At 33.7% G+C, this 13,882-nt stretch overlaps 2 protein-coding genes across 3 annotated transcripts; both read right to left on the minus strand.

Annotated features, from left to right (window-relative positions):
- Positions 1-1,073: 1,073 nt before the first annotated feature.
- LOC106881330 (zinc finger protein OZF) lies at positions 1,074-8,094 on the minus strand. 2 transcript variants are annotated; one of them, XM_014931680.2, is made up of 2 exons: positions 7,940-8,094; positions 1,074-3,223 (listed from the first exon to the last, which is right to left on the minus strand). In XM_014931680.2, exon 2 carries the CDS (start codon positions 2,512-2,514, stop codon positions 1,276-1,278), a length of 1,239 nt encoding a protein of 412 aa, XP_014787166.1. In that variant the 5' UTR covers positions 2,515-3,223; positions 7,940-8,094; the 3' UTR covers positions 1,074-1,275. The 2 variants fall into 2 exon arrangements, with proteins under 2 accessions (XP_014787166.1, XP_014787163.1); XM_014931677.2 differs by lacking the exon at positions 7,940-8,094 and adding an exon at positions 7,157-7,665.
- Positions 8,095-10,657: 2,563 nt separating this feature from the next.
- Positions 10,658-13,876, minus strand: LOC106881329 (zinc finger protein OZF). The gene is made up of 2 exons (XM_014931676.2): positions 13,727-13,876; positions 10,658-12,864 (listed from the first exon to the last, which is right to left on the minus strand). Exon 2 carries the CDS (start codon positions 12,437-12,439, stop codon positions 11,177-11,179), a length of 1,263 nt encoding a protein of 420 aa, XP_014787162.1. The 5' UTR covers positions 12,440-12,864; positions 13,727-13,876; the 3' UTR covers positions 10,658-11,176.
- Between the last annotated feature and the right edge of the window lie 6 nt (positions 13,877-13,882).

The raw sequence follows: 13,882 nt of genomic DNA on the forward strand, positions 1-13,882 counted from the left end.
GGCTGATTGTGGATGATAATGATTCTAACTCAGTCATATGCAAAGGTACCTTCTTGTACAATGGTAAACTAAATAAGTAGCAGGTACTTTCCTGTACAAACTCATAAACTAAGTTGAAAATATTGTTTTCCAACCATGTAATTTTGGATTCAGTCCCACTGCACCTTGAGCAAGTGTATTCTACTATAGCCTGGGACTGACCAAAACTTTGTAATGGATTTGATAGAAACTAAAAGAAGCCATCATATGTACACCTTTTACCATAAGTGAGAATTATTTTTCTCCATGGTAAAATGCATGTAAATTGCCTTCAAAAGTTAAAATATGTTACAAATATATTTGAACTAACCTAAAGTTTGTATATTTCTTATCATTGCTTAGTGCTACTACTAATATATTTGTTCTGACTGGGCATTGGCAAAAATCTTCATTTGGATATAGAAACTAGTAGCAAAGTACACCTAACATTTATCATGCAGCTTAGCCTTTATGTATTCTATTACCCACTTCTTTCTACTCCTTACAAACTCATATTTACTTCACTATTCCATCCTCGTCATATACTGCCTATCTGTGGTCCTGCTCTAATTATGGAATTAGTTCTTGCCTTGCAGCATGTTTTATCAAAATCCAAATCTCTGTTATACTGCAATTCTTTATTAAAAATTTAGATTCCCAATAGATGTTACTAATTATATGAAAAGCTATTTTCAACTTCTACATCCTCTTTTTTCAAGTTATAGTTCTATTCTCAAATTGATAATTTGGAATATTTATTTTATTTTTGAATTGACGTGTTGAATGCAATAACCTGCAAACAAAACCATTTCAGTTAAAGAATAAAAAATCTTACAGTAAATCACCTTTCTTCCAAACTTATTGCATAAAGAACTGATATAGACTATTGCAGCTTAAATTCACAAAGACAAAAGTAATTGAGTCATAATACACAACTGTCAACTGTTTGTAACATCAAAATAGTAACAAATGTGTGTAATCAGATCAGATATTTATGTTAATCCAAAGTGAATTAATAAAGAGGTTTATGAATTTATGTAAAGTTTAACTATACATATTATAACTTCTTTTATTTACACTGATTTTCTACAAAAGAAATGGCCCCATTGAGACAAGTAAGTCCATATTTGTCTGCATTGTAGAAGGTTCAAGTTCAACATTATATCATTATTGCATAGTACTAACTGCCACATAGGAATCCATTGTGGTTTCCTGAAATAATAATTGGTATAATTTATTCAAAGTAATTCTATTTTTTCATGTCTTGTCTTTCATGTGATTTTGTCTATGACTACTCAAACTACAATTCTTAGGGAATGTTTCTCCACATATATCACAATGATATGATTTTTCACCTGTGTGAACACGTCGATGTCGAGTTAAATGTTGATTATCAGAGAAGGTTTTACCACAAATATCACAATAATATGGTTTTTCACCTGTGTGAACACGTACATGTAGTGTCAAATGACTGCTCTGGGAGAACGTTTTGCCACAGATATCACAGTGGTATGGTTTTTCACCTGTGTGAACACGTACATGTAGTGTCAGGTGACTACTTTGAGTGAATGTTTTACCACAGATATCACAGTGGTATGGTTTTTCACCAGTGTGAATGCGCTTATGTTTAGATAATTTACTACTGTCAGAAAATGTTTTCCCACAGATATCACAGTGGAATGGTTTCTCTCCTGTGTGAATTCGTTTATGACTTGTCAGAGTACCATTCTCAGAGAAGGTTTTCCCACAAATATCACAGTGGTATGGTTTCTCTCCTGTGTGAATTCGTTTATGAGTAGTCAGAGTACCATTTTCAGAAAATGCTTTCCCACAGACATCACAATGGTATGGTTTTTCACCAGTGTGAACATATTTATGACTACTCAAATAAGAATTTCGGGAGAATGTTTTTGCGCAAATACCACACTGATATGGTTTCTCTCCTGTGTGAATACGTTTATGAATAGTTAAACTATTACTATGGGAGAATGTTTTGCTGCAAATATCACAGTGATATGGTTTCTCACCTGAGTGAATATATTTGTGTCTGGTCAAATGACCATACTGAGTGAATGTTTTGCCACAAATATCACAGTGATATGGCTTTTCACCAGTATGAATACGTCTATGATTAGTTAAAGTACTACTTTCAGAGAAATTTCTACCACAGATATCACAATGATGTGGTCTCTCACCTGTGTGACTGTATCTATGACTAGTTAAATAATACTTTCGAGAGAATGTTTTATTACAAATATCACAATGAAATGGTTTCTCACCAGTGTGAATATATTTGTGAACAGTTAAACTACTATTATAAGAAAATGATTTACCACAGATATTACAGTGGTATGGTTTCTCAGCAGAATGAACAGCTTGGTGTCGTGTTAAATGACTATATTTAAAGAATGTTTTACCACAGGTTACACATTGATAAATTTTCTCATCTATGTGAATATATTTATGAATAGGTAAAGAATTGCTTTTAGCAATCATTTTACCATAAGTCTCACAATGTTTAAGATTTTGAGCTTGTATGAATTAACTTTTGTTTAAGTATATTATTAGACTGTGTGAATACCTTCCTACAGGCATTGGAGTGTTGAGATTTTTTTTGTATTTACACATGAGATACAACACTAGATTCAGACTGCATTTGATAGTGAACCTTTCTTTCACACAATTTCTCCTCCATAAGTTTCCTCCTTCTTTTATAGTAAATATTTCCTTTTTGTAAATTTAGTTAAATTTCAGATGTCTCATGAAGAAGAATATATATATTATATGAAACTTTCAATAAATACTGAAGATTACAATATATATACTCTAGGTGTAAAAAGTGATGTTTCACAAAGTCTGTAGATGTCTTGGTCATAAAGAAGCAGTTTCAAGATACTTTATTAGGACAATTTTTTTTTTCTTTTTCCTTCAATCTTGGAATTAAAAACAAGCAAGTAAACTGACTCTAGCTTTGAAGAGACACTCAGATATGAAAGACATTACATGTAAACCAAGACAGATATGTTATCAAGTTTATGCTGCAATCCCTTTATAACTATAATTTAAATTTCACAGAAACCTAATCAAGGTTATAAAGAACAGTTAATTGGGTTCCTTGATAATGTCTGTCTTCAATTTTCAAAATCTGACGTATTTCTTGATATATTTTGAATCAGCAATTACCATTTCAATATCACCACAAACTCTGAAATAAAGAACATAAACTAGAAAGGATACTGAAAAGTGAACATGAAGGCTATTAAGCAGGGGAGACTTCAACAGAGACATGAGATGACAGAATAATAATAAAAAGGCTCAGAAAACATCTACATAAGAAAGAGACAATAGAATGGATATGTAGCATAAATGGATGATGTGGTGTGTGGATGGGGACATTAGAAATGAGTTAATAATAAGCTACATACAGATGTCAAAAGAATAGCATAATTAAGGATCATAAACATATAACAATATAAGGCTGGGAAGCTTAGACAAGAATAAGGTCATTGAAATTCCAGTTATAATTACTTCTGATAACAGATCTTTAGTAACAGCTTGATATCAATGTTGAGGTATCAGTATATATGTATAGATGTGTGTGTGTGTGTGTACTAAGAAGTTTCCTTCCTAACCACATAGTTCTGGTTCAGTCACATGGCATGGTACCATGGATAAGCATCTTCTACTATAGTCCCAGGCTGACAAAAGTCTTGGGAGTGCATTTGGTAGTCAGAAACTGAAAGAAGCTCATCATATGTTTATTTATATATGTGTATGTGTGTGTGCATGTGTTACTGTCTCCTTCTTTTGATATTGCATAAAAGTTGTAAATGAGTGTTACTGTCATGCAAGCAGCACTCTTTATTTTCCATATTCCATCAAAACATGTCTGGTGATGGGGAAATATTATCTCACTTGAAAACAGGTAAGGGTTGGTGACAGGAAGGACAGCTGGCCATACAAAACCTGCCTCAACAAATTTCGAGTAACCCATGTAAGCAAAGAAAAAATGGATATTAAAATGGTGAGATGACATATACATATATTTTTACACACACACATATATATGTATGTATATACATGTAGGCATGTTATACACACACACCTGTGTCATTATGACTTTTATATCCACATTCCATGCTGGTATAGGATGAATGAGTCATCACCTTCCAAATCAGTTCTTATTTGGAGTTACTGCCCTCACAGATGGGTCAGGAGATTATGTCTCACTTGTACATTCCATTTTTGACATGGCTTCTATGGCTGTATGTTGCTATTCCTAACACTAACCACTTTGCTGAGTGTATTGGAATTATTTTATCAAAGCACCAACTCAAGGGAGGTTGTGATGCCCTCATCCAGATTAAAGAGTTTTCTCAACCCTGAATTGTCTCTACCCTTTTGTCATCCACTTTACAGAATGTACTAGCATATTTTACCATAGTACAAGCCTTGATGAGGTTGCAACGTACAAGGCTAAAGAGTCCTCACTACCCAACAATGTTTCTGCTCACTCAAGGTAATATGATCAAGAGGGTAAATAGGACAGAGGAAGAACAATGGTGAATGAAAGAAGAGAGCAAGAATACATAAAAGGAAACAGAATATGAGGAAATAATGGAAGAAAGAGAATGATGGCAGCTACATGTTTGCTTGTGTGAGACAAAATAAGAGACAAAATAAGAGACAAAGATATAGAGAAAGAGAGACTGAGTGGTTGAAAGTAATAGAGATGGGTGGTGGTAAGAGAAAATGATGAATAGTAAGAGAAAGTGGTATAGTGAGGAAGTAGTAATAACTAATGACAAAAAATGATGGTAGTAAGTATTGGTTATGATCTAACATAATCCTTTACAAATAAGTATGTTGAAAAGAGAGAGAGAGAGAGAGAGAGGTTGAATGATAAGGATGGAGAGAGGTTTTGAATCTGCTTGTTATCCAGACAGCCTGGCACTGTGAATGGAAAAGATGCTCAGTGTCAGAGAAATTAGATGGTTGGATAGAACCATTGCTATCTTTAGTCATACTTGCTGCATAGTACAATGAATAGAAGGAAAGAGTGAATGATAGAGTTGAGAGAATAAAAAAGTGATGGGACACATTAGGCAAGAGAACAAAAATCTAGGTATATTATCTCTCCCAATTTCCTTCATTCATTCCATTTTAATACTTGCTCTGCCTTGCCTTTATGGGTATTCCCCAGCACCAAATCTTGCAACACAGTTTCTTCTTATATCCATCAAGAGGCTGAACATATTGAGGTCAGTTTTCACCACTTCATCTCATATCTTCTTAGGTCATTCTCGTCCACAAGTTCAATTCGCTAAGAGTGCTCTGCTTTGTACAGCTGCCACCCTCCATATACATCACATGCCTGCCCCAGAGTAAGCTTTATCGTTGCCTCTTATTCTCAGATTTTCTTTCATACACACTAACATTACACATCTAGAAAATCAAGTTTGCTTCATCTCTTTCTGGCCATCTCAAATCGTCTCTATTTAAGAACCACGTCTAGCAATTGTGCAGCATCACAGTTTGTATACAAGTACCATACAATCTACCTTTTACTTTGAAAGGGAAATACCACTTTGTTTACCAGGGGATGTAATAGCTCACTGACCTTTTTCCAATTTGTTTTTACTCAGGTTGTTGCACTTTTGAAACCACCACCTCCATTATATATTAGGTCACCGAAGTAAAAAAAAAAAAAAAAAACAACTTCTTCTAGGGTGCTATTTGGACATTTGAAAGTCTGTTTCACATGTGTACTTGTGTTTACATGTATGCTAAATTCGTTGCTGAGCTTATTGCTGACTGTACTTTTGTACATGGCTTGTGAGTCTTACAAGTCATTCATCATTTGCGAGCTTCTTCAACAATCAGCAAATAACAGTGTGGAACCCTTCGTTAGCAACCACTGGATTACAAAAATTGAACCCAGTTATAGATCTTCTATAATGGAATAAGGAGATACGAGCTGTGTTTGACAACGAAAGTGAACACAACAATGACAAAATATACGTAGATGAGTGCTAAAGCATCATATGAAGGAAACGTAGATCCAATGGGTCTTTATTTACATTTTACATGAATATATAATTCATGAAGAATTCGATGACAAAAGTTAAAAATAAATATATTCAGCAATCTATTATTTAACTAGAAGTTACTGCAGACGTTCTTTTTATTCCGTGCACCCTACACTGTCCTCCCCCATACACCAGCAGATGTGGTATAAAAAATGATTCGAATACAGAATTGGAATACTTTGTGATGCAAGCTGGAAACAATACTGCTATCATTACGAGGAATGGGATTGGATCTTTGCTTCATACAGACCAAATTAAGCCTAAACGTAGTCACTTTAAACACTAGCGTAGCTAGTGTGGGCGGTAGGGGCTGCACTTTTGGGTTCTGCTGTAGGCAATGTGTTTTTTGTGGGGTCCGGGGGCGGCAAACGGAAGCGCCGCCCCGGGCGGCACACACACTAGCAAGCTAGGATAATGACAAGAATGGCAACAATACTAATTTTTCTGGTAGTGCCCCTCTTGGTATGAGAAGCACCTGTGGTAGTGACGAGGAACACCGGGATAGAAAATGTGAAAGAAATCGTAGGAATACTCGATCTATATGTGGATAAAGACCGGGAAATATGAAGATGTTAGCATAATAAAACCAAAAACGATGGCTTGCCTAATTATATATTATGTTAACAAGTCTGGGCAGAGATAAGAGACGAGAAACTACAAACAACGTAGGGAACAAACAATGGTTTTAATTGCTTTGGGATTATTACCAATACTGATGTCTTTCGATAAAGTGACGATAATTAAGTACAATAACACGATAAACCAAAATATATACACAGATATCTCGTCAAAATTGAAACTGCTTTAACTGGGAAAACATTGTGACAATACGTTACAATTAATGACAAATACTTCAATGTCATTATTAGTAAATAGTTTCTTAAACTGAGCGTCACCAATGCTTATTTTTAAATAGAAATTAAGCCTGCATGTAAATAACATCTCAGAATTAATACATACTGAGGGTGGTTCAAAGATGTTTGCACTAAAACATATTCAATAATTAGCTACTGATAATAGATTAACTTATTGTTTTCTTTGTGTCTTACCTCATTCTTTGATGCCACAGTATTGATAGGTGAAATAAATATATAGGTATTAACAGACATAATACACTTCTTAGATATTCTTTTAGCTTAATTCACTTGTTTCACAGAAAACCGTGATCAATCTATCGAATAATAAGCCATACTTTCGTAAAAATAATTCTGCATAACTACAGATTTCGGTTTTCGGATACAGAGATTCCGGAAAATTGCCAAAAATCAGAAGTTTGAAATTTCTATTGAACTAAAATTTTTTTGGTGAAATACGTAGAAAAATACGGAGATTATGATTCTGAAAAAAAAAAATTTTGTAAAATTTCAATTTTTCAAAAATAAATACCCCCACATCATATCCCGGAATCATTGGAATTTGTTTTTTTGCATTGAATGAATTCCGGTGATCTACTATGCTACAAAACCCTTTTTTTTAGGCTCGGAAAACGGGGTGAGGTGGGGTGGAAGCCTCGGAAACTTCACCCCCACCCCCATTTTCAAATATTTTTTGCTATTTCTTTCTTTTCCCATAATTCTAGATAACATTTTGCAGAAATACGTTTTCGAGAGAGTGTGGATTACATTAGATTGAAAATTCAAAGAAGTTTGAAATGAATATATGAAAATGCAGAGGTTATAGAAGTTAGAGTGTGTACAGTTTTTGCATGTATGTGTGAAACGAAGTATAATATTAAGGCACTTTTTTGCCAATATTAAAACAAAAATATCTCCTGCCCATCTTGGCATAACTACAGGGTTTTACCCCTAGTTATGCCAATATCTTTTTCTTACCTCTTAAAATCACTGGATATAATAATCCCAGATTGTAAAATAAATTTCCAATTTTTGGCGCCGAAATGAGTTTCATTTTTGTGTGGAGAGAGAGAGAGAATGAGTGCAATAAAGAGAGAGAGAGACAGAAAGAAAAAGAGAGTGAGTGGGTGATGAGGTTTACCCAAACATTTGACAAGACAACACGTGCTCACGGAAATTACCGAGTAGTACGTTTATAGAATTCGAGTCAATACTAAATTACGCCCATGTTTATTATAGAGATCATGTAACGAATTATACTTTACACTGTTATATTTAACTGTGCGTGTATATTCCTTATCTTTGCTTCTGGTGTCTTCTGCCTTTCTATTAGAAACGTTTACCTGGGAATTTACTTAAAGTGAAAAAAAAAAAGATCGTATGCAACAGTTAAGTCGTCATAATAACATATTTCTGTATACCAGACCTTTAGCTGTTATTTTTAGCACAACGAGTTTTCTGGTGAGGGCGTCATTTGCCTTCGTTGTCTGGACTTCTGTAGAAATCTACGGATGCACAAAACAGAAAAGGAAACAAATATGGACGACTTGTTCCAAAACACTCCAACCCCCAATTGTTTTCCCCTAAAATCCTTATATCCTCGGAATCTAAATAGTCCGAGGTATATTTGTAGAGAATTTCTATAAAAAATTTCCATTTTCCTTAAAGTTAAAATGAATTGAAGTGGACTCCAGTGAATTTTCCGAAATTCTCCCCCTCCTAAAACACTCTCCCACAAAAAAAAAATTATATATTCGGAATCTACATGATATAATACATATTCGTAGAAAATTTCATTAAAAAATATCCATTTTTCTGAAAGTTATGATCACCCAAAGTCTGTGGGGTGGGGGCAGAAATTTAGTTCTGCCAAGAATTCTCTTTAAACACATAGGTTGCCTTTGGTCTCAGACAAATTTCAAGATCCTGCATATTTAATTCTCAACTTAAGCATCTTTTAATTCTATTTCCTTTTTATTGCAAAATAAAATAAAGCTTTTTTACTCGTGGTCTTGCTAACCACGAATAGCACTATTTCAAACTTCTTGGGAATGATCGGCATGATGTAATTCAGAAGTTAATCAGTGACACCATCATGCATTTCTAGCTTGAACTGTGAAACTGCTTTAGTGGCTTGGTTACTCTTTAACAAACTGAAACCCAGGCTGAAAACAAGTAGCACAATTTTAAGCATCACATGTAAAGATTAACAACTCAAGAATTCAGGTTTACCAGGAATAAGCAAAAGGATTGGACATCAGACTGCACTACAGAATTCATTGAGAGTTCTAATTGTGCTTGGACACCATTAACTATCAGCTACTCAAAAGACAAACAATTCATTTTGTCTATGCTGTCGGCAATGAATACTGGTATACTGTTGCTCTGGACATGAAACAAATAGCTCCTGTTGAGGATTCATGAAAACTGCACCAACTTAAGTCAACTGTGAAGGGCTACATATCAACAAAAAAACAATTCTTGGTATTCAAGGTGTAGTTATTTTGAATTTTGATGAACATCACAGTCAAAGATGTGACCATTTTATGACCCTACTCAACTATGATTTGTTCATAGATACCATTCTTTACATATTATCTGAGTGCCTAAAACATAAAGGTGTGCAAATCTAACCACAAACTTCGGAACAAGGCCCCAGGTGTTGATGGTTTGTCTGGTAAGATCCTCACAAATTGTTTCAATGTCTTGGTTTCCTGGTTGCATTGTGTAATCACTTGCATCTAGGAACAGGAGACTTAAAATCTCTCCCACAAGACTGGAGTGACACAGGCTTCCTCTCTTTCTTTAAGAAGGATGATACATATTCTTGCAACAACTAATGAGGCATCACAGCCAAGATATTCATTGTCCTTCTGCGACAAAATTTCTTCATGAGCATCAACACAGAGCACAAAATCAGTACAAAAATCTTTGCTGACGCTCCATGTTTTGGATTTTGTGTCAAATTCTGATGTTTGTTGTCATTGATAGAGTGATTCTTTTCAAGAGCTCTTTCTCAAAAGATACCTCCCTTGGTTTTGGTGATGCATTCTGCTGTTCACAAAACAAAGTCATTTCTGATGTTACACCAGAGTCATTTTCAGAATGACCTAAATGGTAAGGTAGACAGCTGAAAAGAGAATTTATATGATCAAATTGGATCTTGAATCAATGTATAGCATCTGCCATTAGAATCATGACTGGCATCAAGCATATGTGATTGCATAGCATGGTCAGCTTCTGTGGATTCAGTTAAGTTTTATTTATATATATATATATAAGTTTGTGTCTCCTTGCCATTAACATAGCATATTTGTAAATGAGTGTCAGTCAGTGTCATTCATTTTCCCTATTCAGCAAAAAACTTATATGGCCATGGAAAAATATTTGCTTAGAAACAAGTGAGGGTTGGTGACAGGAAGGGTATCTGGCCATCATAAGATCTGCCTCAACAAACTCATGCAAACATACACAAGTGCACATTAAAAATGATAATGATGATCTATAATAGTTTAAATGCAGTAATCTGCAAGGGAACTCTTTTCAATTAAGACCTGACTTTTACAGTAAATCACCCTTCTTCCAGCTACACAAACTTACTATACTGGAAATAACTGATAAAAGATATACTTTGTAGATTATTGCAACTTCAATTTAAAATCACAAAAGTAATTCCATAACGAAACACAGCTATCATCAGCTCATAACATTTTAATAGCGACAAATGTCTGTAAGCAGATAAAATATTAAAATTTAATTATAAAATACATCAATTTTATTTGTTATTTAAATAAATGGTCCGTCCCATTTACACATGTAAATCTATATACACTTATTTAATCATGCTGAAGAATGTTCTGGAAATTCTCCAGATTGTGTTGGAGAGAGTAAAAAAAGAAATTGTAGTTTGTAAACATTGCAAATCAGAAAGATTATTTTTTTATTAATCAGTGTATGAAAAATTTTATTGAAAATTTTCTTAACTATGTAAAATATTTGGGTGATATACAAAACAAATTGTTTTAGAAAGTTAACAGTTAATAAAAATTACAACACACTGATTTATAACCTTTTGCAAATGTTACAAAATATTCTCAAATAATTCAAGTAACATTATATAAACATGGCATTCATTAATTTTCTGTGATGTTCTTTAAACATTCACGGTATTAATTCCATTATGTCATAAAGTAATAATTTTACAAATTCTTTTAATTATTTCCCTTGTTTTACAGTTTGGTTTTCATGTGCTTTTTGTTTGTGATTAGTCAAAATTTTATTCTTAGAGAAAGTCCTACCACAGATGTTGCAGCGATATGGTTGCACACCAGTGTGAACAGGTCTGTGGCGAGTTAAATGCTGATTATCAGAGAATGTTTTACCACAAATATCACAACTGTATGGTCTCTCACCTGTGTGACCACGTATATGAATCTTTAAATGTGTATTCTGAGAGAATGTTTTACCACAGATATCACAGTGGTATGGTTTCTCACCAGTGTGAACCCGTACATGTTGAGTTAAATGAACATTCTGAGAGAATGTTTTTCCACAGGTTTTACAGTGGTATGGTCTTTCACCTGTGTGGATGCGTATATGATTAGTTAACCTACTACTACGCGTGAATGTTTTCCCACAAATATCACAGCGGTATGGTCTAATTCCTATGTGAGCTTGTTTGTGACTAGCCAAAGTATAATATGCAGAGAAGGCTTTCCCACAGATATCACAATGGTATGGTTTCTCACCAGTGTGAGTACGTCTGTGAACAGTCATGTTACCTCTTCCAGAGAATGTTTTCCCACAGACATCACAACAGTGTGGCTTTTCACTGGTGTGAATGTATTTGTGAACATTTAAATTAGAACTTCGGGCGAATGTTTTACTACATATACCACACTGATATGGTTTCTCACCTGTATGAATACGTATGTGACGAGTTAAGCTGTCAGTCTGAGAGAATGTTTTCCCACAGATATCACAGTGAAATGGTTTCTCACCTGAGTGAATATATTTGTGTCTACTCAAATGATTTAGCTGAGTGAAACTTCTCCCACAAATATCACAGTGATATGGTTTTTCACCAGTATGAATACGTCTATGATTAGTCAAAGTACTGCGGACAGAAAAGGTTTTGTCACAGATATCACAGTGGTGTGGTTTCTTGCTTCTGTGAGTCAGTTTGTGTCTAGTCAAATATGAATTCTGAAGGAATACTTTACCACAAATTAAGCATTCAAAATCTTTCTGATCTGACTGAACACCCTTTGAGAATAAACGAGTTTTTGCAATTGCTTTGCTGTAAATTTTTTTAACCTTAAAGCTTGTAAGCAGTACATTGGACTGTGTGAATGTTTTCTTATGAATGTCAAAGGGACATGATTGCTTTTCTACATCTACATATACCAGATTAGATATGTCATTGGATTCAGGCTGTGTTTGATCGTAAACCTGGTTTTCACAAAGCTTTTCTTCCATAATTTTCTTCTTTCTTCAATAATATACTTTTAAAAAAAAGTAGATTAATTTATAATGTTCAATGAAGGTAAGCAAATTCTATGAAACTTCTTAAATACTAAAGTTAGAATGAATTTTCTTTTACAATAAAAGTTGAGATTTCACAAAGTCTGAAGATATCTCCTTCATAAGGAAATAATTACAAGATATTTTATTAGGACAGTTTCATTTCCTAGAGTTCAATATTGCAAACAAAAATCAGCAGGTAAGCAGACTCCAGTTCTCAAGATCCACACTGATATGAAAAGATATTACAGATAAACCAAACTGAATCTTCATGTTCTGTCTCTGTTACAATCTATTGTGTTCTTGATAATGATAATCTTCTGTTTTCAAAATCAAATTTCTTGATATCAGCAATTACTATTTCAGTATCTACACAAATCCTGAAGTGAAGAATATAATGATATAATGTAGTACGGACGTTATCTACAGAGGACAGACACATATAGTGGAAACAAATGAAAATTTTGAAAGGAAAAAAAATACAGGGATAATAGATTTAGACGAGCAGAATATTTTTTATTAGTGTTAAAATATAGAAAGTTTAGAGTAATAGTATGTATACACAGATTGATTTAAATGTCTTTATATCCACCTATCCATGCTAACAGAACCACCTCTGCTTACTACAAGAGAGCCTATGTGTGATTAATGAATGCGAGAAATAGTAGCCAAATATTCCTGGAATTACAACCTGTCTTGAAAATGAAATGTAGCTTGAGAAAAAGCTATGTCCAAAAGTAGGGTGGCGTGTTATAGAAACCTAGTTCAAACTCGCTCACTTTCATGTTGTTTCAATGTCTTGTTTAAATAAAGTAGAAACAAATTCTTTGTTAAAGGAATGTTCTGTTTTCAGAATGTCTCTAGATAGGATTTCTAATATGGCACTTTTCCTGTCGTATCATAGAATAGTTAATACATGTTAACACAAAAGCTATTAAAGGTAGTTATCTTTTTCGTTCGTACGACCTGGTTTGGTTTGAATTTTCAACATTAATGTAGTTTTACCTGCTAGTTATGAAAATCACATTGGTTTTTTTTTTTTTTACATTATTTAAAAATGAAAATGTTACAACCCTTTAAAATTCGAAATTTTTGTTAGTTTTAGCCAATAGAGATTAAACATAAATGTAAATAACATCTCACCATTAATACATATCACGGATTGTTACAACAAAGATATTTGCACGAGAAATACTAAAATACCCTGTTTAGCAATTAGCTATTGACAATAGATCAACTTACTGTTTTCCTTCCGTATTTTCATATTATTTGATGCAATAATATTTAGAAATGAAGTGAAATCCAACATTTTGTTCCTTAATAAAGAGCTGATGAATGTATCATTAGCCGCTTTTTCGTAAAAATATTTTACAGGGCAATGAAATGGCAGAATTGTTC

This window comes from Octopus bimaculoides, chromosome 7 (assembly GCF_001194135.2).
Source record: "Octopus bimaculoides isolate UCB-OBI-ISO-001 chromosome 7, ASM119413v2, whole genome shotgun sequence".
In the NCBI taxonomy this organism is placed as follows: Eukaryota; Metazoa; Mollusca; class Cephalopoda; order Octopoda; family Octopodidae; genus Octopus; species Octopus bimaculoides.